This window comes from Helicoverpa zea, chromosome 11, assembly GCF_022581195.2.
Source record: "Helicoverpa zea isolate HzStark_Cry1AcR chromosome 11, ilHelZeax1.1, whole genome shotgun sequence".
In the NCBI taxonomy this organism is placed as follows: Eukaryota; Metazoa; Arthropoda; class Insecta; order Lepidoptera; family Noctuidae; genus Helicoverpa; species Helicoverpa zea.
In genome coordinates this window covers 6,647,610-6,671,760 of record NC_061462.1, presented here as the reverse complement: position 1 = coordinate 6,671,760, position 24,151 = coordinate 6,647,610, and the positions used below count along the sequence as shown (strand labels likewise).

Below are 24,151 nucleotides of genomic sequence, written 5' to 3'. Positions count from 1 at the left end.
TAGCGCGGGTGTTAATTAAAGCCGGCACCATACCTGCAAGAGCCAACAACGCCCAGCACACAGCTAGCAACTAGCCGTATAATTATCGACTTTCGGACCATTTTGCTAATACACAATCGTACAAATGCTTGTTTACGACGCAGCACGCCCACTTAAGATTCTTTGACTGCAAACGCATACTGTAAAACGTTGAATTGTCACTTTACGAGCGATTGTTCCACGACGCAGAGACGCTAGCAACCCGATGCTATTTGGGATGAATTCACCACTCCTTGCTTAACGATAAGTGCCAACTTTATTATTTGAAGATTAGAAATTGATTTTTGAGAATTTATGAGTCTCATATAATGTTTATCGGCACATTAATTTACAACATCAGATTCCGCATAAAGGATCGCAAGATCTTACCATAACTGTAAATCTTTGCAATGAATATCTTTCTATCGACGGCAAATAGTCAAGCGCGTCGGAATCCGTAGACTTCAGTTGATGCCCATTTAGCCGGTGCGGTCATTGTATGTGATCCTGGTATCATGAGGCTATCGTAGAAACATTAGCATTATCAAAAGGGCCGCGGGCGTCATGGTCATATCGGCGGCGACACGCGACGGTCGCGGAAGCGCCGCGTGAAGGCAAAGGCCCCGACGGACGAGCGGCGATAACTCAACTCAACATACCTCAAATACAATCGTGTGGATACCATGCCGCGGTGCGGCTCCAGGAGGCGTGGGCCCGCCAACACTTATGTTCCTTTTGTTTCCTGCTTTCTTACTAATATTATCTTGTATTTTCACATAAGTAATAAATATCTTGACAAAGAATATCCCATGATGAATTTACTGCCATATACGGTAAGAAGTGCGTTTGTTCAGGTGACGCGTATGTATTTCCTTGTCTGCAAAACACCGTTAACGCAATGTAAGACAATGTTTTTTAAACGACGGGGCAGGACTGGACTTGACGTTACCAGCTTTACAATGTACAGCACTTGAAAATGTACTAGGCATAAGTAAGAATCAGCGCATATAGCATGGATTAATATATGTCTCTTTCAAGATAGGAGCGAATCAGTAGTAAATGCAATGTGACATGATGACACGACGACGACGATTGCAGAGGACGCGCGTCGCTTGTCAGTGGGCGTAGCGCGGAAGCAGCGCTGACCGGCACGCGCCGTTACCGTCAACGGCCATTAAACGACCACTCTTAATTATCAACAGTTACCGCACAGCGCATTGATAGCACTCGGCCGCATCGCGAAACACCGCACCGTAACTGACGAACCACCCTCGGGCGAGCGATCCTACATGCACCGGTTATCTATCACGTTAGGCTAATTATCGCGACTGCGATTAGCATCCGAGCGGCCACTCTCGTTGCTACACGAATCTATGAAATGCTGGGAAATATTTGTCTAGTGGTCTTCCAGATCAAATATCAATACTATGATTCGATGTAAAAACAGAAGACAAAAAGTAATCAAATGAAAAAGAAATACCTACAATTATTGTAAATTATTTTTCAGTGTCTTGTGTCAATACACGCGTACGCACATATTTGTTTTATTAATAGTGCGCCAGTTGAATCTGCGAAGAGGTACGCGCGGGCCGCTTGATCTCTCACATGATAGGAGGTGCGCAGGCGCCGGATGGTGCGATAGCGTCGCGTTAACCCTGCCGCCGCGCCCGACACCCGCGCCCGACTCTTCTCTAATTACAAACACTATCTCGAGGATGTGCGCGCTGTACGAACACCCGCGTATTGTCTGATTGTCTGCACTCCGACCGAGTCCTTCCGGTGAACTTGTCCACGATCTTAATCTGTATCCCAGGCACAGACGTATATTTAACAGATAACCACACGTAACTGTTCGCTTTTATCGTCAAATTTTGAATTCTAACCAGGTTCGTGGGTAAGTACTTCGGGCTTGCAAATTAATCGCATGTTTTTGAAGTATTCCGAGTCAGTTGACTACGTATTATTTCAAAGCAGTTAAATTTATTTTTTAAGGAGTCAGATTTTTAGGATTGATATTAAGTATTTCTTCCAAAATACTTTGTTATGCCTTGATATTACTTTCCATCTGCTATCTATTTAGAAGTACAATAGATAAACCAAAAAACTTGTTGACAGCCTCTGATCTGCTCTCGTTTCTAAATCTGCAAAACTTCTATCTTATAAAAAGTTATTGTTACAATTTCTCATTCGTCAAAGGCCTAACCTCGAAGTTGATTGGAAATTGAGAGAGTTGGTACAGTTTGTAGTATGTTCGCTATAACGCGGGACGTAATTAGGCGAGTGCGTGTACGTAGCCGGACTGGACCACCCAAGCAGACGGCCTTTGGAACTGTGTTGCTGTCATCCCTATGGCTTCACCCAACTATCTATAAATAACAAAAATCTACGAGGATTCTGACGTTCACTTCTAAAAATAATATCTTATTCAGAAAATGTCGTTGAATAATCTCAACATTATTATTTTTCTTTATGCATAACTATGATGAATCTATTAAGGCTACTAAAAAGATGTAAACTTATAGATTACAGTTATAATATACCGAATGCTCAAGTAGACCTGCTTTTATTTATTCATTGTACGCGACAAAAACTATGATAAATTATAGTCTTGATCTCGTATAGTTCCTCGACCTTCAAAGTTAATAGACCAGTATTAATACGCAAATATTATCGATATTTTGTTATATATTATTATCGATCAAACTATTGTCTAGTGCCATAATAAATCATTATATTTCGAGCATTTTTTGTGTCAGAATTCTAGTTAACTCCATTATGAACATATATAGCTATGTATTTACAATGAAAAGTAACGGTGATTAATTCATCTTATAAATATGCCACAGTCATCGTGTTAGAGTTTCAAATTACCTAGACAAGAATTAATTCCGTTTAAAACAAGGTGAAGTGGGTTAGAAAATATTAAAACTCAAACAACTTTACAGTTATCGGTTATATTTCGAACTTTCAATACATGCTTTCGTATCAGAATTAATCGAGACAAAAATGAATGTTGGAATCTATTTACAATTTTTTGTTTAGTTTCGGCGCGTGACCGATTGGTCAAACATCATTGTGCCCAGTTTCACGCTCCTTGTCTCTTGACAAATGATGTTTTTACTCTAGCATTCTAGATAGATAGTCTCATATTTTTGTTGCTGCATAAAAACCGTACTACAATAAATTGTTTTCATTATAAATATGTGATTGACTTCTATGTGCCTACATGGTAGCATAGCCTAGCATGGGGTACTTGACTTTCACATACATATGCATAGTTGACGCGTTCATTCACTGACTATACATGTCTTCAAACAATTATATAGCACTTTAACGTCTTTCTTCCCACGATTGTAACGTCGGAACGAACAAGTTTGCCGATTTGTGTTTACAAAAGCACTCTCAGAAAGCACCATGTGTGCAAAATTACGTATCGCTTTGTATCACCAACAAAATAACCAGAATATTACAATGTAATATCAGTCCTGTACGACACTATAAGTAATTTAAGCCTAATAATTTCTCGTACCTAATAACGAAATGCGAATCATGCCCACAGGCTATAACCCGTTCCCAATGAAAGAGAAATACCTGAATGTACTCAATAATTTTTGAGCAACAAACTGTCATACATACTTATGGCGACGTACTAATATAAATACTACCATAATATTTATCGTCAATATATTACAGACTTATCATGACGGCGTTTTGCATTTATTTGTTCAATTTTCTTCGTAAAGCAAAGACCATAAAACCTACCCTGTAGCGTTGAATATTTCTCAGGAACATAAAAACATCAAGATACTTTATATTAACGGCATTCTTTGCACAATGTTTGACTTTGACGAAAACAATGACTTCGGTAGTTACGGTCGGCCAATTTTTCGCATAGTCGTCTGTATTTTGTGGCTGGCGTCATCGTGTGTGTACGCATGTGTGACACACGAGTACAGGTGCGAATTTTGGTATGTCGCTTGCCCTGCCTCGGTTCCCAGTTCCGCACCGTTAATTTGATATACGGAGGCAGATGGCCTCTCGCCGATAGCACTCGGCTCATGCGCCTTCCGCGCTTTACCGCGAATCCCAAACTTCTGGTCCCGCCGCAAGAAACAGGCGACTTGCTGTTTACTTGTCACCTCTCTAAATAAAACCAAAAGCACCTATAATAAACATTATTATTCAAAAAAAAAAACATATTAATAGACTTCTTGTTGGCAGACGCTGCCATATCCGTAAATTAAGATATCAAGATGTAAAACTGAAAAAGTAATTGAAAAAAGTCAATTGCTTCAACTTAATAATGAAACGGAATCTAGAGATAATAGTTTTTCAGTCTATGTAGATTACCTGCATAGTAACTGAGTACAAAAGAAACTGAACAATTTTAATATGAAGTATAAATAAGCCGTTGCACAAAAAACTGCAATTCTTAATTATAACTTGGACTCCAAAACAGTATGAAAGTCAGGTGCGGGGTTGTGTGAGTTAATTTGCATTTTGATCCAGTAACGGGTTGCGAGATAACACTGTAATGCTCGAGATCTCTCCTCAGATCAACTATCCCACATGTCTCGGTGCCGTTCATCAAGCACTTCTTTCGAACTCTACTCACAAGCCATATACGGCTCTAAGATAACAATGTTGAATACGAATGTTGCCATAATAACCCAAAACTTTTTGATTTTTATCGTAGACATGTTCTCATGAGGTCAGCAATTCTGGAAAGAGTAATTAAGAACCGTAATAAAGTAGTTGCTTTACAAATTGGTACGTATCACTCAGTATTTGAATGGTTAAGTAATTATAGTCAAAACGCCAGGAAACAGCCAATCAGTGTTCTGTTATTCCGTGTACAAGAAGTCAAAGACCGTCCGCATAAAGGAGTTATAAGATGCCAGCAACGTAAGGCACATTAGACACGGCATGCATGTGATGATAGTTGTGGTATCGAAATTCGCTCCGGCTGTTCCCTTTGAGCTGCGTTCAGCCGTTTGCGTATTTCGTTCATATTTTTCCTCGTCGTATTTTAATGATGTTCGTCTACTGTAACTAAGAGTCTTCATGCGCATAAAAGTTATTAAAGTTTAGAGTGCGAGTAGTGAGCATTGGCATGAGCGTGAACTGATTTAGGATTCATTCACCCCGCGTTACGCTAGCTGGGTGCCTGGACTGCGCATTGTCTCACACGGCGCACAAAATGCGAATGATCCTTTGTTCGTTACACTTTACCTACAGTGTAACCCAAACCAATAGCGGAACACTTAGCGCCCACCTCTAAACGTAACATTCACGCGCCTGAGCTCACGCTCGAGAACCATTTCTGACTTAACGATATTTACTCTGAAATAACAATACGTGTACTGTTCTGACATTGATAGCTCTCCAACTGATACGTACTGGATTCTCCCGGTATAATGCGTTTAATGGTCCTGCGGTCGGGGAAAAATAATGATGTATAATTTCCGGTTCTTCAATAATATATAAATAAAAAAATAGGAAGTGTTCAAACTTTCACTCGGAAGGAGATGGCAAATTTACAGTTCATATTTTTTTATCCCAATTGTTACTTTCTCGTAACTAACCTGCAATTTAATGGATAAAAGATTTAAATTACTTATGCACGAAACTTTACCAAACAATCGTGTTTGATCGTTTTTCTTCATACACACTTTCAATCATCGATGTTCACGGATTACAGTAATTGTAATAATGCATAAACCTGCTTTTACTAGTGCATGTTGAGAACGCACGCACTTGTTCAAGATTTCAGAGTAGAAAGCAGTCTCTTCACTTACTGTTTATTGTTATTGTATCGCACAATAGATACCTCAAGTGGTTTAAGCGATATCTAGCACCGCTCGTGAGCTTTTCATAGTGCACTCTAAGATATACAAAGCAAGGTCAGGCTATTGTGTACTTGTGACATGCCCGAACCTGTACAGGAAGGCTTAAAAGCTTAAATTACTGAACACATTTATGGTCACGTCTAGAATATAAATAGACTTAATCTTGTGATCGAATCTATATTACACTAAAATTGAAATTATGCTAATTTGAAGTGTCCTCAGTACCTTATCATTCACGAATAATAACACAACACTTTATAAACTGTCTGGATAATTGCTCTTGCTTGTGACATAAGATTGATAAATAGCGGTACATATGCAAGTAATCATGATTGTACATCATCCATTAATAACGCGGAATGCCGTCATTAAAGTGAGTCGTCACTGTCCCTGTGATTTATAGGGCTCTAACCAATAGTTAATATATTTTTTATATCAGAGCAATAATTATACAATGTTGTAAAAGCCGTTAAGCTTTACAAGTCTCGATACAATCTGTTTCAAACGACGCGGATTACATATTAAGTCTCTAATGTGTATAATCAAACTATTTGGAGCCATTACATTAAAAAATACATTTATAATGATCTACTAACAGTCGTAACAACTCGAGATACACATCAATTATATCAGAGCACATAATTTTATTAACTTCAAAACACTGTTGGGGAAATATTATTATATCCGTATAAAAAGAGGTGTCTAAATGGTCTAATAAAGACCAACAAAAAACTGGTCGATTTATATCTTCCGTTGAGTTCTTAACACCTCTAATGTCGTAGAAACTTCCAAGCCACAAAGTTCTAGTGATTTAACATCTAATGTCGGATGTGTATCCATTACTTGCCAAGTTATCGTGAAATATAATCAGTTGTAAAGGCGGAACTAAATTGGTAGTTGAATAGCTGGCTAACATATCTATAAAGATAAATACCTCAATAAACTTATGGGTTATTTTGTATAGTTTAGGCCCAAAACTAAATTCGTTGAAGTGTTTCCGTTGAATGAAATAAAGTTCAATATATGACACAGTTCTCACTAAACCAACAAAGAAAAAAAAGAAACGCTTCTATAGTTAATTTACAAAACGAGCACACCCTAATTTCTAGCGGCTAAACTACATCATGCGAGCAACTCAAAATAAATACCGCCGACCAACGGCAGTCAAATATTTTGTTCCGTTGTCATTATAACGTTTACTGTTAGCAGTAATAGTATTCTGAAAAAAGTTCATATATAATAATGAGATGCAATAAAAACACGCCGACATTTGAACCTTAATAAGTTAAGTGTATTAACACAGCTAATAGCAAAGACAATTGCAAGTTGCTCTATCAATTACTAAGTCACACGATCCCGCCGATATCGCCATTATAAGCACATTAGAGATGCTGTGGTCACGCTATACCGGCATTACTAGCATCTGTAACACGGTCACATCGTTCTATGGACACACAATTTTGGTTTCTACTGCACACTTTAGTTCCTGAGCAATTTTTACACGAGCGTGCGAAAACAAGTTCCAGCGATTCGGTTATAGATTTCCGATTTATCGAGTTACGACATTCACTATATCCGTAATTGAATTCACCGTTTTCAATCAAAATATGTAGGTGCCTTATGAAATGCAAGACAAAGTGATTAGACACAATTTGTGTCCCAATTCTTGTAACATGAATCGGCTTCACGCAAATAATATTTGGCTAGACACGCTAGTGTATAACAGCATCTAATTTGTGCTTTTATTTGGACTGGACTGTGACCTAGGCCTTTCGTGCTTTCTAATGAAGCAATTATTGTAATGACGAAATTAAGGTCTTGTACGTTTGTATTTGAATGTGGTGCGGTTGTAATGCTTGCGATATAAGAGGAATTAACATTTTCATGTGGTAGGGTCACGACCCAGCGCTCCCACACATAAATCGGCGGTGGATGTCGCGTCGTGAGCGCACCGCGCAGCCGCCGTACGAGCGCACAGCGCCCGCGCCGCCGCAGCGCGGGCGCTGCTACCGGACGGCGTTGTTTCGTGTTACCGCTGTAATTAATATTATCAACCTGTTTGCCTGTCGCTTCGTGCTATTTCTAACAAATACGCAGTACATTATATCTATGGATTCACAAACTAGGTATAATGTACTTTACAAAATTATTCACAAAGGCATTATTGACAAAAGGTGTCTTAGCTAGAGTCAAGCATTCTCAGATATAAATGGATTTCTAAACAGCTGGCTTGAATTCCGCTCTGAATACAAATAATATTTCCCATATAGTATCTTTCCGTCATAATGGACCTTAATCTCTGAAAGTTGCAGTACCAACTTTTAACTTTTGAATACCGCAAGCCATATCTCCTTTACAGTTACCCTAACACTACCCACGATGTACAAATAAATGTCAAAGATCGGTATTTAGGTATCGCCGGAATATTCAATTTCAGACCGAGGCATAAACTTACAGTTACCTTCATACAAGCTGAACCATAGGCACATCAGTAAAATACAGTATTTAAATGTTGTTTTACTATTGAAACTTAGGTAAGGAACATATATTTTCAATTAGACGCGCGAAATGTTAACGACCAATGACAAGTGCGAGTGTTCTTATGTACTTTCCGTTGACATTAGTACATGTTACAACACTTCCTCGTAGTACCTCATCATTAGTCACTAACGCTTAACTAGCTTTTTCTTGGGCTCCACCGGCGCTCAAGTCATTTTGTGAAAACGAACATATTTTTTCTTCAATGAGCACTGATGTTTGCTTCGAAGTAATAATGATCTGAACAAAAGTTGCAGTATTCTATTACCGGCTTGTAAACAAACCACGGGGAAACCGAATGAGCGGACAGGTGGACACCGCGATTCGCAACATGAAATATAAGATAAATTAACAAATCAACTGGTTTTGCGTTGATAGCGAGCGGCGGCGGAGGTTGTGACAAATAGGTGTGTACCTCATACGTACAGTTCGCAACGGTCCGACGCACGGTACACCACATATTTCGTTAATTGATTAACTGTGCCCCGTTGTTCAACGGTACAGTTACGTACATATTTAATCATCCGTCAATTGATTTATGCGAACACTTTATAAATTGACACAAGTCTCATTACAATAATTTTCTTTCCTTAATTTAGCAAACGACAAAACAAGCCGTTAAAACAGATATTGATTACCAGAATTTACATCTTCTATGCTAAAATATACGGTTAATTATGGTCGCCAATTTATAACTTTCCTTGGGATGCGTAAACTTTATATTAGAACCCTATAAATAATAATCAAGATTTTGAATTAGCGAAATAAAACTGAATATTGATTGCCTGTCCCATAGATGTTGTTTATGAACCATTATGACGACTTCTGTGAAGAATTTATGACAAAATACAAATGGCGTGGAATCCAACAAAATCGGTGAAGACTGAAAATAACCTTTGCACCCAAGACAAAATGACTAGCATTAAAATTACATGGATTAGTTACTACAATCAAAGAAAATCAAGCATATTTGTTTTCCATTTATTAACGAGTTAGTCATAATACCAACAAATAAAACAACGAAACAGTCAAGTCAATCCTTCGGTAATCCTCATATTAACAACAAATCATGTAATAACAAACTAATTATGTTCCATTAGTACAACAGTACTGGGCAGTGTTAATTACTTCACTCAGTCAATTAATAAAGAATTTATCTTATTTTATACGGCACTTTGAAATATCATGTGATTAATTTACTCGCCTTAAGCGTGAATTCAGTTATTAGCTAAACTGTTATTAACTTGCTAAGCGTTGCTAATGACTTATAAATTGCCACAAATACGTATTATTTGATATAAAGATAAATAGATCGTGTTATTGGAGTGTGTCAGTATACAAGGAACATGATATTCATTGCAAAAACTACGATTTATTTGCTCGCTTCGGATAGATGATAACAATCGATACTAACGCGAGACAATCACGCACCAATCAACAAATAGTGTGAGAATAAGTTTATGGGGATGAGTACAATACAACAGCTATTATTTAAACGAACATTATATACAACTATCATAAACCTACATAAGTTGTATGGTGTAATTGTAAATCTCCGTGGAGTTAATATTAATTGACGTGACAGAGAAATTGTATAGAAGAAACGAAATGGTTTATATTTAACCGCTAGTAAACTCCCACACGGAGTCCTAATTATCTCTTGTCGAATTGGTGAAATACTTCTGAACGCTTGTCATACATCGTTATAAGTATCACACTCAACAGATTTTGACTCTAATTAACGAAGCTATTAGGTTCAAATTACCGCGGCTGAATCAATCATATAAATGATGGCACAAGTGATGTTCATAGAAATACGTAAGCTTTGCTATCATCTAATAAAAAATATATCATTCTTTTAAATTGTTATAATTAAATAACGTTGACTCTAATTATTTGTGCGCGTCAAGGCAGCGTCACTTTTAATTGGACGTAGTTATGCAGAAACGTTCCAACCCACTGTACGCGTAAATGCTTATATCTCAAATTAAACTTGAATTTGAGATATAAGCATTTACGCGTTTCAGTTGTATTCTTTTTTATTCTAACTAGTAAAGGTACTAGAGGTTTTATTGTTGAATTATATTGAGTTTAGATAACCATATGCTAAATTTTAGGCTGTTCAATCACAATAACTCGATTTCGGGTGACTTGTGGGTTGGAACGTTTCTGCATAACTACGTCCAATTTAGAATCGGTTTGAAGGAATATAACCACGCCTTGATTATACTTTAGTTAAATTTGAATATAAATGCGGTTTTTACTAGCCAATAGTAATAATGAAATATTGAACTTTGCATTGCTCTTTTTTGTTTTTATTTGTTCAATAATATGTACTCTTACATCCTAGGGTTTACTGTACAGACTACAGTGTATTATACTATTAATTTAAATACATATTGTATTAATGATATCTATAAATAATGTAGAGACATGACGTGTAAGCTACTACTGCTTAGCCTTGCTTGCACGCACACCTTAAGAAAAGCTAATAATATATTTGAAGAAGGAAATTCATGAAAATTGGTGGTTTCCTATAACGTTTCATTTTGCTTACTCTTTATGAAAATCCGAAGTTGATTTTATGATAACCCTAGTTGCCACAAGGCCTTGCATACGTAAAATAAACCGGCCAAGTGCGAGTCGGACTCGCGCACCGAGGGTTCCGTACAAATGATAGTTAAAAAGTGAGTTTCGCGCCAACCGTTCAGTTTAGAACAATCATAGTTATGGTAATTTCGTGAGAGTCAAAATAGTTAATATTTTTTATTTTATAATATAACTAAAATAGTAGGCCAGTACCTTGTAAAAGTTATTTTATTGAAGTTATTTATTTACAACATTTTATAGTCATCATTCAGAAATCTGATTGAAAATAACTAATTATGTCTTAAAGGTCATGGGGCATATCTGACCCGCAAGTGGCGGACATGAACCAAAGTAGTTTTAAATCGTGGAGAATGGTATGACGTTTCTTTGAATATAAATATTTTATTAAAATTCCATGGAGACGAATGTCCAGGATCGTTTGAAAAATATAAAAGACAAGCAGTTTCAGAGGATTGTACAGGTTGCAATGCTAGTTTTTATTGTTAAAGACATTTCATAAAGAAGGAAGGTGCCAATCCGGATGACCAGGATCTGATGAGGATCTGGACACCCTGAGAAATCGAGGGCAACTCTTGAATATTGTAGGCACGCATCGAGTCATAACCAGACATGTGAGTGTATTTTTGAGGGTACTGGTAAACAGTGAAGGTTTGGAGCTGATTTGATTATGGAGACTACAGAGAGTCAAGGGAACTCCCGAACGGTATGTTGCAACTACCACGTGTTTGGGCTTATTTTATTCGTATTGGCGAAGACTTTCCACAAAGATAGGTTTGACTGCCATTGTGGATCGACAGCTAAGATCAGATATAGTTATGGGAACTCCTTTACAATTTATAACGTAACCTTGTGTTGGAGCTTATTTTATTTTAGGTGATGAGAATTCACTACTAACTTGGGTTAAAGCAGCCATTGCAGGAATGGGATCTTTTATTTTTGAGGGATTAATCACCTAAAGAGCCCCAGTTTCAGGTTTCTTTCGAAACCGCCTGACGACTTGTAGCTGTCGAATTGTAACAACGACTTCTAGAGAGTAGGATTCGGGGCTGCTGGCTTTACGTTTCTAGAGCCTTGACAAAAGTGTAATTCTGTCCCTTTCTTTGTTTTATAAAGTCGGCATTATTTTATTTTGTAGCATTTTACAAACAAATCCAACTTCAAACATATAAAAAAGCAACAAGAAAACAAAAGCAAGAAAGAAATTAAAAAAGATATTAGGTGCATCGGTCTAGAAGTCGGTGTCTAGAGGATGCATCTATATTTATTTAACCACCGAGATCTAGACCGATGCATATAAACAGTTTTCTTGTTGTTTTAGAAGTTGTTTTTTTTTTTGTAAAAAGTTTTTTTTTTTTATATAATTTTGCGGGAAATATGGTGTTACATTAGATCTTATTATGTGTAAGTTTGTGTACAGAAACATATTTCACCCTTATTACGGGTATGCAAAATACAAATACTTAAAACTAATCGAAAGCTAATATTTAAAACTAAAACAATATATTTAAAATAAGTTAAATTAAAATAGCAACTCTTAAATTACGATAACAAAAGAAGAATATGAACAGTACGGCGTTTAGTGGGCACCAAAACGACATTTACTTTTACTTTTGTTGAGGAACTCTTTAACACTATAAAAACTCTCTTGAATTAGCCACTTTCGTAGGGCTCTACAGAATTTGCTGTACGGCAAGTCAGTCAGTTTTATTTTAACTTTTGTGAAAAGTTCTCGTCAATACGAATAATATAAGCCCAAACACGACGTAACTAAAACATACTGTTGAGGAGTTCTCTCGACTTTCTCACGTCTCCATCATCAGATAAGCTCTAAACCTTCACTGTTTGATAGTATCACCAGACATACATCTGAGAATCAAGTTTTAATCCTATGCATGCCTACAATTTCTGATAGTTGCCCTCGATTTCTCAGGATTTCCATCATCAGATCCTGACCTGATGACAATGGAAATAAACGGCGAGTATACTGTTTCACTACAAAGAAATGATTTCTCAAATCCGTCAAACTTGGTCGTTTAAATTCCCCATTGAAATGAGGAAAATATTTGATGTTTACACCTGATTTTCTCAAGATTCCCATGGTTCACATTGATGCGACTAATGCCATAGTAAATCAGAGCCTTTATCATTATACTGTGCTATATTTCGTTCGTATCCGCCGTGGGTATGGTTTTCATACTAAGATGCCCAATGACCTTTGAATGATTTAAATTTTTTCACAGTTTAGAGGCCATTATATTTAAGAAGTGTTTGATATGAATTTCACTTTTTATTCAAAACTTTAATATCTCTACGCGTTCATGTGAAAAAGGGTAGGTAGTAAGTTTATAATTATTAAAAAAATATCTTATGTCATGTAAGCAAAAATAATATTTTAATATTTTATGTAACTTCAAATTTATCATTTTCGCAATTTTTCCTTTATCTGTACTATATAACGTTGCTTCGTGCCGAATTTTAAGATTCTGAGTTCACGGGAAGTACCTTGTAGGTTTTGATTCCCTAGCGTGTGACGGAAATTCGTCTAAGGTGTCGGTAAAACTGCTGTATCTTTTGATCGCGTTAACTTAGAAGTTTGATTTTTTCATTGCTTAAAGGGACAATAGACCTAGGTATTTGGTATAAATTTCAATTTGGTACCTTTATTCGTTCGTGAGAAATAAGGTAGTAAGTTTCATTTTATTAAAATATTTTTATTATATTATATAACAAAAAAAATGAGATTTTCGCAATTTTTCCTATATTTGCATTATATAACAATGCTTCATGCCAAATTTCAAGATTCTGAGTTTACGGGAAGTACCCTGTAGGTTTTGATTCCTTTGCGAGTGTCGAGAATTTGTTGAAAATATCGACATAATCGGTTGTATCTTTTGATTGGCTTGGCTTAGAAGCTTGATATTTTCACAGCCTAAAGGGACAATAGACCCGAATATTTCATGTGAATTTCAGCTTGATACGTCCACGCGTTCTTAAGATAAAGGGTCTTGACAGACAGACAGACAGACAGACAGACAGACAGACAGACAGACAGACAGACGGACAACAAAGTGATCCTATAAGGGTTCCGTTTTTTCCTTTCGAGGTACGGAACCCTAAAAACAATCAGAGAAGTAATAAACAAAATACTTCATTAGAAAAATAACTTGACACAGATAATAGTTTACGTGTGTATTGTGATTGCTTGTCCGTTAACAAAGCACACTATAAAACAAACATTTTATCGTGTACAATACAAAATAAGAAATAACAAAACACCCTCGTTCCCAGGAGCACGTTGACCGCAACAGTTATTTTCATTAAAGGCTATTCTTTCACCTGATGTATGCAAATTAACAGATATCCACGTAATTACACCTTTGGATAACAATCAGACTTGTCTTACACAAATACGAAATTACCGTAAAATTCGTTTCAAGCCTTTTATATCTGCAGCTTCATAAACATTAATTAAGTTTCCATGCTTTTAATACACCGTCAGAAATTAATAAATACAATACACAGTGCGCTGAGTCAGCAGAAGGCTATCTTCGCTTAATAAAAGCAATATAATGTGAACTTAAAATAAGTTTATGTGAGCTTATTTTATTTTCACATTCCACGTTCTTTGAGCTCTTGTCTCTAAGTAATAACTTTAGTTCGATGTCATTTTTCATAGGCCTAATCTAGTTCAAATTGCAGAATATCCGAATGCTGACATCGTAAATGAACACTCATAGTATTCTTATCAGTTGGCAAAGGAAATAGATATAACTCGCACACCTAGTTACTCAGCTCTGTAAATAAGTAATGGCAGCGCCCCCTCGGCGACTACTACTTGATTGCATCTGTTGTCGCTCTTCATATCGCGTACACTGCTGTGATTTAACAACCACCTGTCTTGGTTTATGTCCTCCGATAGCCGCACACGAGGAAGTACATGGAACTAGAAACGAGGCGTGACAAACACTACCTACCTATATTGTCACTATCTCGAAACAAATGTCCACCGCATATTATTCAGCTCGCATTTTTGCCAGTTCTTAAAAGATGCTAATACGATGAGATTAAAAAGATTATCTCGAAATGAGTGCTGTAAACTGGCGCCACCACACTCCCCATAATAAACAAACCGAGATTCTTACTGTAACATACTAAACATTTCCGTGATGGTTTTCTTGATAATGATAATAATCATTTTGATATCATAAAATAAGCCTGTTTGCAACCTACTCAGGCTGCATTGTGCGAATTCAAATGTCCAGTTGAATGAAACCGACGACGTTTTTTCTATGTTATCTCTTATTTGGTGAACTCGTTTAAGTATCAACAAGAGATAAGTCGCGTATTCAGAAGCTAAATGTGGATACTTTATAAATGGATTTCGCCGTGTAGCCAAAGTAATAAGTTGTGTATTTCTGTGCAACGCACCGCAGCTGGAATCACTAATGAGAGCGCAATTCAAATCAACTGATTTATAAGGAGTAAGTTATTTCGCCGGCTGCGCGTACAATATTTACGTATGTTCTAACGGCCACATAGATATTGTAGTCCATTATTGCGATAAGTATAATGTATACCAGATATGCCATATACGTTTCTTCCGAAGTAGTAAATCATACCTAAAATTATTCTTTGTCATTTATTCCAGACAGAATAAAAGCAATGTGATGTTCCGATTGTCTGTATAATTGCACAACGCTGCAAATTGGCAAAAGCTAATTACCGAACAATTTCGTCGGAAATGAGCTTCTTTATTTTGTAAGTCCATTAAACTTTATATTGGTTATAACTTTTATATTGGGGAATATCGAATTGTGTGCATTGGGAGGTCTGCTACCTCGAAATGTTCTACGTCAGCTTATATTAGCTCGTTAAGAGTCGGCGGGCCTTGTCCGGATGATATCGCTTAACCCCCTCAATTAGTGTGCCCTGACTATCGCGTGGCAATAACCCGAAACAGCATATAAGCTCCCCGCACTCGTGACGCGACCAACGAACCAAATGAGTGTACTCTTAATTAGCCGTTATACTATAAATTTTAAAAGCGATGATAAGGTCCCGTTGTGCGCTCTCCGGGAACACTACCCGCCGGCTAATGGTGCCTTGAGAATTAAATTTAATTAATTCCTCCTCGCCAAACGTGCTTACGGGATCGAATTTGGCTAACAAATGAATGTCCCGGAAAGAAGGAAAGAGAAAGGAGAAGTGCATCTACCTTACAGTAAGCTAGGGCTGTTAACTTGGTTAGACTATGGGTAAGATGAAGTGTTTATTAAATGTATAGGGCTGTGAATACATTCCGACGGGTTATGTAAGTTTTGCAAGTACTTATGGAAGCTATTTATATACAAACACATAAATCTTAATAAGAAAAAAAAACGGAGCCATATCTATACAGAAAGTTCCACTTGTCTAGTCACATAACCTTAACGACATGGCGCAGGCGCCGCCGATATAAAAGATGCGCACGATAACCACATGTGATAATAGTACTTATCTGTATGATTGCTTTTAAATTCATATTTATCGAGATACACCGGGGTCAATTACTCCTCGTCCTTTATTACGGACATTATCTTTTTTCAGTGCATCATACAGTTCTAAAGATTTTATAATGATATCTTAATTTGCAGAACCTGCAGCTTTTTTGTCCTCAAAACGAGTGTCAGGGCAATAACAGTGAGAGGGCTAATGACTAAACATGTTATCGTTATCTGAAAAAGATCGGGGAATTCTTGGATATTGTGGTGAAACTATTTCAATTAGTTTGTGACGCAGTTGTTAGGCGGGCGGGAAACGTGGCGTAGTGTCCGCGTCCGCTGTTTAATTTCCATGAGCGTGTGGCGGACGAGTGCAGAGCGTTGTTAGCCGCACTATGCGTCTCTCGCCTTTGTTTATGTTACTGTTTGCTGCACATAAATGGAATGAAACTTGTCGACTGTGCCGACCGATAACGGAGCGTTTTGTCTGTAATTAAGAACGGCGAGAGCGGGTCAGCCGTCTACCTGGCATTACCACAAAGTTATGGAGACATTTTGAGCGTGTCCAGATTGTTTAACTACAAGCCTGTCATGTTTAGAATGAACTTGTGTTATAAATCTGCCATAACGTCATGATTCCGCTGAGATTGTTTGTTAATTGTAGGTAATACATACATTACTCGCTAATGAACCAGCTGCGGAGCTACAGCTCGAGTGCCTACATTATGGAAGTCCACTGCGTATTGTTGTTGACTTGTTGCGCACCACGACCGATAGCATTATGTCCACTATTATTTAACTAAGTAAGAGTACTATGTAGTTTATGTAAAATAGAATGATTACTGTACTGGGTTAGAATTTGATTTGTCAACAATTATAACCACCACGTGTACCATAATAAGTGATAACTCGTGGCACGTCTTTGTACATAAACACTTTGAAACAGATTCGCGCAAACACGCTGTATTATTCAAAACGCATTACAATATCGAACATTATCGTAAACTCAGCAAGTCGTTTACAAACTGTGACACTCAAGCAATTAATAGGCACTTCAGATGCAAATAGGCCGCAACGATTTCCTTCGTGAGACATCGATTTGGTGCAGTGCTAAGTGAAACTGTGTGAAGAGATCACGATGCTATAAACAGAAGACAATAATCGTTGTTCGTGGCGCTCGCGCCGGCAGCCAGGCCACGTGTAACCCCTTGTCTAACTCCGCCGGGAGCTTGACAGTAGCACCATTTGCATTTTATTATGCCACCCGCCTACTACATCACCGCTTACCCACCAATATTTTAATTTCCATCCACAATATTCCCATTTGATTCTACTTATGATACGAGCTTATTGATACAAGCTAATTTGAATTTCATTATGCATATTATGTGCGCTTTGAAATCGTAATGAGTGTGACTACATTTTTGTGATTCTTGCTTGAACGAGATTATGTTAATTTTGCGCATAAATATTGTGGAAACTTCTTTATTAATTTATATCAGTATGTTTATGTGGTGTGTGATTTGTTACAGCACACGCTGACGGGTCACAGCGGCAAGGTAATGGCGGCGAAGTTCCTCGGGGAGCCAACCAAAGTGATCACCGGGAGCCACGACCGCACGCTCAAAATATGGGACCTTAGAAGTAAAATGTGTAAGTATGTACCGACTCATTTGCTTTATAGGACCATCTTGTTTATTGGAAACGATTTTAATAACAAAATAGTATTTCTCTGTTACAGACAGGAATATATTGCACTATAATTCATAATATTCTATTGTATGGAAACCCTTCTCGCAGTCGTCTTTTATAACTCGGACAAGTACTAACAGCTTAGATTTAGACTCAGGCATAACGATAATATATAACATTACATAAATACGAAAATAAAGTTATAGCAAAGAAATGGGAACCGTTAAAAAGAAGACTTATTTTAACCTCGCTTTAACTAATATCTCGGTATCTCTGTGCTTCGGTGTGTAATAAAGAGAAAATAGGAAATTGCTGATATAAAACATTAGGTGGTAGCTGATTAAATCTAAGCCTGTGCAAATTGCAATTAAGGTTGAAACGCGCTAATTATTACCCAATAAATTCTACGACATTCGGTTTGTCAATCTATTCGGGGATCTAACTTGCTCTGAAGTTAATTGTTTATTGGGGATGATTATTGACTACTTTCGAAGTACATATTCCATGTTTAGAGCGCAGTAGCTTTATCAGTCTTTAAAGATCTATTTTTAATTTAAAAAGCATCAAAACAAACCAAAATATAATTAACGCGACACGATATACGAGATGCCAGTACCCTCGCTGCTGTGAAGTAATTCTACTAATTCTACCAAGTAATTCTACGTTGGCGCACACCGGATAACATTCTGTTGAAGCGTCGTGTGAAAATTAAAAGATAAAAGGCGAAGACAAATGCAGCTGGAATTAAGGAACAGTGTGAAGCACACGCGATACGAATGGTTCACGCGATTACGCGTTTTCACTGCATATGTGGCTATTTATGGACTGGCTTAAGTTTCTACTATGCATGTAAGCTTACAGCGAAACGTATTGCAACTTACAATGAGACTTTAACAAACTGCAATTATTAAATAAATAAAAAATACTAAAGTCACCTTAGTGACTCTGCATATCTATAGGAATACCATTTTCGAAACAAAATAAAGTAAACTTAATTTAACATTTAAACGTGGGTTACAAAAATGTAATCCAATCTAAGAACCTCAGAAGTCGTAGCGTTAGTTACAATTGTCCCTACTTAACTGCCGGTAAAGGCATTCCAGATAGTTTTCATAGTGAAACATTTAATCTAACCTGCAAAAGTACTAAGGATTATCTCGAATTCCAACTGAGAAACTCTTCCTATTTTACAGTCTGTTAAAAATTTGCATTTTATCTAAAGAGCGGCAATGCATTTATTTGATACGTTCGTGTAATTTATCTGGCAACCATTTGTTTTCCGTTGAGCTTGCGAACCAACACTAAGTGGTGTTTAGAGCTGTTTCACTTAACATTCGTGATTAGTCTCTGTTAACTTCAAGAGGACCTTACCAACTAATAGTTGTAGCTATTTAGAAAATAGTTTGTTTCCAAATACAACTCGATGGAACCTTTTTTCTCTGATTTACGATAGGCTTGTTGACTTCCTGCGATGGTGGAGCTATAACTTATATGTTGGCTCCGATAAGTTATTGCCTACACACGATACGATGCGCAAGTGCGGGTGTTCTCGGGCAATAAACGTCTGGGAACTCGTCCTCATAAACATATTACAATTATTGGATCTTGATAGATAACACCATTTATAACTTAGATTGTAATATTAACAGCCGTGGAGGCCAGCTCTGACGCTTCTTAGAATTGATTGATATCTAATCAGGACATGTAACGCAATTATCTATTTTAGTGCGTCCTTTTTCCCGAAGCCATTATCCCTAGGAAGTAATTAGAGCACACCTGATTTATTTTCTCTGGCTGCTGGGACGGCGGTGGTCATTTGTTTTACTGCTGCAATATTTAAGTGCATCAACCAATATTGTAAAACGAAACGGTATCCTGCATATAACAGCCCATAAAAGGTTATTGGATTTTTACTATCATCCTTTCATGTAGCGAATGAATCATTTTAGTACTTCAATATCCTGTTGTCTAATTAACAAAGATATATTTTTTGCATTCACTTGGTGGTGTACGTTATTTAGTTTCATCGCTAAAACTCCCTGAGGCGTATTAGGTACACCTCAGCGAATAAAGTAAAAACAATGGGGAAACAATCAAGTAGCCACAATTAGATTGATAACAATCAAAGTTCATCAATGTTTTAACCAATCGGCGGTTTGTATGTTGAGTCTCGATCAAGTGTGAATAACTATGGTATCCCGTGGCGCCGACACATGGTCCAATTTATTATATTAATAAATATCATTTTTTATCAATCACGCTACTTAATATTGGGAGGTGTACCGTCATAGATAAACATCAGACATCGATAAGAACTGACAGATTGCTTAATATTTTTAATTCAGCTGATTATGAAATAAAGAGAACTGCTCAAACGAGTATTGACGATAACCCCACACTATGGTTGGTAATACTTGTATATTACTAGGTGACGATGAGTCAGAGACCAGGTTTATACCGATTCTCATCTTTGAATATATATTGGCTACTTATTTTTCTCATATCATTGAAAGGACCATGGGCAAAAATGTATGAAGCCTGGGCTCACCCACCAACAGAGATGAGACCACTTTGAATATACTTGTAAAGCACTAAATATAAAGATTTAAACTCATTTTTGCGAAGAATCCATGGGTTTATTTTGCTATAAATATTTTTCTCCGACCATAAATAAACTAATATTCTGCAAAAAGTAGTGCTGTTATGGCAGTGTAGGTTTTGTTATTGAACACCTTTAACTAGTTTTAATTCCAGGTCTAATGTATACATAAAAAATAAAACAGCTGCTAACAGTTAAAATTATTTTTGTTAACATTTCAATCAATATCAATAGTAATGTCGTCTAAATATCCTGCCGGTGGATTAAATTGTGAGTGCCTGCCTCACCCTAGATACCATATTATTGAAATGATATGAGCACAACTTCCTACTGAGCGTCTACCTGTTAGACACGAGCAGTAATACTGAGCGATGGCATCTCGACCCATTTCGTTTCTGTTAACCAGAACGTATACCTACGTAATATGTAAACCTATTTAGGTGCATATCTTTTTTTTGCCATGGAATTGAAGGTAGTGCCCATAGTAACAATTTTAGTACAAACAAAAACCTTCACAACGGCATATGCTATAACTCTGTTGGACAATGAGCCCAATTTGACTCATGGTCCTTTCTATTACTTGATGTTTAAGGTAATATTCAAGCGAAAGTAGCTCCATTACATTGCTGAACAGATATATCAATTGTCCGGAATATAGAAATACATAAAATAATTTTAATATGTGTCTGCAAATAAGCAATAATACTCCTATCAAGATGAACGACAGTTGTTAATTCACCAATAAAGCGATTAGAAAGTCATCGCTTTACTTAATACTTCTTGTATCTCGTTGAAATATTAAGCTCATTATACTTGTGCCAATAAAGCTTATAAAAATATTTACTATCAATTCTATCAGACTTTTCAATCAGTCTTTTGTATTTAATGTTTGGCTTTATGGTAGAAATCTTTATAGTAAATACATTCATTAACTACAAACTAGCTTAACTATGCAGTTTCACTCTCTTTCTGAGGAAACTAGTTCACGTTTATAGGATATTTTATTTATTGGGATAGCTTTACAAGATCAATGAAAGAGTCTTAGTGATTGAACATTGAAGAAGTATCAAGCAGACATACTTTCGGATAAATATTATCGCTGTATAATCTGTAACATTAAGTTTCAAAATCTGTGACTTTCTCTCTATTGTAGTCTGCTATCATTGTAACGCTATACGATGTTTAAGGATAATTAGAGTAAATCTCTTCACATTCAAACTAAATGACAAAACAGACGGACGACCATTTACTATTGAAATTACTAAATTAGACTTGAAAGTTTCTTTTCATTTAACTTAATGTGAGAAAGAAAATAATCCATTTCAACCTTATTTAGAAAATTATCAATAAGGAAAGAGTAGATCAAAATAATATGGAAACACATGACATCCAAAAATAAATAATTAACAAATTGCAAGCCAATTTTCCCTTATTTATATATTACTTTACAAAAGTGCTATTGAACGTTATACTATTTCAGTATTCTAAGAAAATGACAATGCGGTGTACGTACTCGACCACATACCAGATGCAACATAAATGCAAAATGTATATCATAGGCATTGTTGTTCATCGATCCGTAAATCTGTACACAGAAGAGAGACGCGACGTGTTGTGGTAAGCCGCAATCAAGTGAAGACTACGTGTAGCCATACTTTTTCTGCGCTGTCGATATATCCAAATAAGTTATCGTCAATCTTTTTTTATTTTTAGCAAGGATAAATATAACTCGCTCCTGCGATGCGATTCCATTTTCTCGTTTCATTGAGCATGCTCTTCATTTAGTAAGTAATATCTGTAGGTATGAGTCTCGATTACAAGTGTCGATCTGCGTGAAGACAGGTAGTCAATTTTGTTTATAGAGGTAATAGTGGCCCACAAAAGTCGATGCAGTGAATAATGACATATTTTTATGGAATGTTTAATCCAAGATCTGTTTGACTGGATCAGTACAGATAAATAGATATGTACACTATCAAAATGGGTTAACTTAAAATGTTTCCATCGATAACAAAAAAAAAACAAAAGGCTGAAAGAACGCAATAAGGAAATAAATCAAACTCTAAAGTCTGATCACTGGTTTCATAAACCTGTAGTATTGTAACAGATTGGCAAAGTATAATGTAATGAATAATATACGTTGAGAACTCATAACATTATGATATTAACACATATAGTTAATGTTCAATTAAAACACTTGGTTCCACTCGTAAAACATAATCATCCATGTGGACCACACAGCTAGGCTAACTTAGCTAATGAATGCTATAACGTATTGCAATTTACGACGAAAATTAATAGACCTTCAGGAGAATTTTATTGTTATTATCAACCGTTGTGTGACACAGATTACAAAATGCACGCTTCAACAGGTACAGAGACGAAGTTCGCGGGGTCATCGTGTAACGACCTGGTGACGTCAGACGGGGCTGGTTCCACCATCATCTCGGGACACTTCGACAAGAGGATCAGATTTTGGGACATTCGCACGGAGATGTCTGCCAACGATATCATGCTGCAGGGGAAGGTCACGTCGCTTGATCTCAGTAGAGGTATGTGTGTTCATTACGTAACTGCGTCTGGTCATTTCATGGACATAAAAGCTAGAAATGCTAGGCGCAACTTCAGTGACAGTTGAAGTTAAATTTTATGGACTGCAGGAATTCTAATGACAACATTTATCTTTGTACTTAACGCTCAAATACAAGAAGTGAACTCAACACTTGTCTAGTTGGCAACAGTAGTAAAGATTAAGATCGCGACAACTGTTAGACTGAAAGACAAGCACATAACATCAAAAGTTAAATAGCTGTTTATTCGATAAGTACTTGTAAATATTGTGTAATTGAATGCATCGCATATTAGTATCGGTATTCGTGTCAGCACTACGACGTGCGGGTGCGCAATGCCCATTTCCGTTACGCGTCTCTCGATCGATCCCTTTTTTGTCAGTAACGGTCTGTGCATCGCACGAAACGCTCAGATTGATACCTTCAATCAATCGCGGTGTCGGGACGTCACTGCCTCGCAAACTGATTAAATCACGTCGATTTCATCGGACAAATGAATAGGGAGACAGTTCACAGTTAGCCATCACGCTCGATCCAGATCCATCAGCGCTATCGACAATCTATTATACGCTGATATTGTGCGGAATCACAAATATGTCATGTCACTTGTAATAGATTTCAGTTTCAGTTATCTTTTTATCGACAGCGATAAAATTTGTTTGAAATTATGCCGTGAAAGTAGAATGAGAGTTGTGAAACTTCAATCTTCAATATCGAATTGATTGATAAACAATGTAATAAAAGATCATTCTTGATGTTCGTTGATATGGTTAAAAAAGATGTATGGGACTGACT

The 24,151-nt window shown here is 36.8% G+C and overlaps 1 protein-coding gene across 2 annotated transcripts in view; it reads left to right on the top strand.

The window, feature by feature from the left end:
- LOC124634273 (autophagy-related protein 16-1) overlaps positions 1-24,151 on the top strand; it is a 153,623-nt gene that overhangs the window by 111,407 nt on the left and 18,065 nt on the right. For both annotated transcript variants that reach the window (XM_047169745.1, XM_047169744.1), the window contains 2 exons: positions 18,028-18,148; positions 23,159-23,338. In XM_047169745.1, the coding sequence (XP_047025701.1) occupies positions 18,028-18,148; positions 23,159-23,338 (301 nt within the window). The remainder of the gene's footprint in view (positions 1-18,027; positions 18,149-23,158; positions 23,339-24,151) is intronic.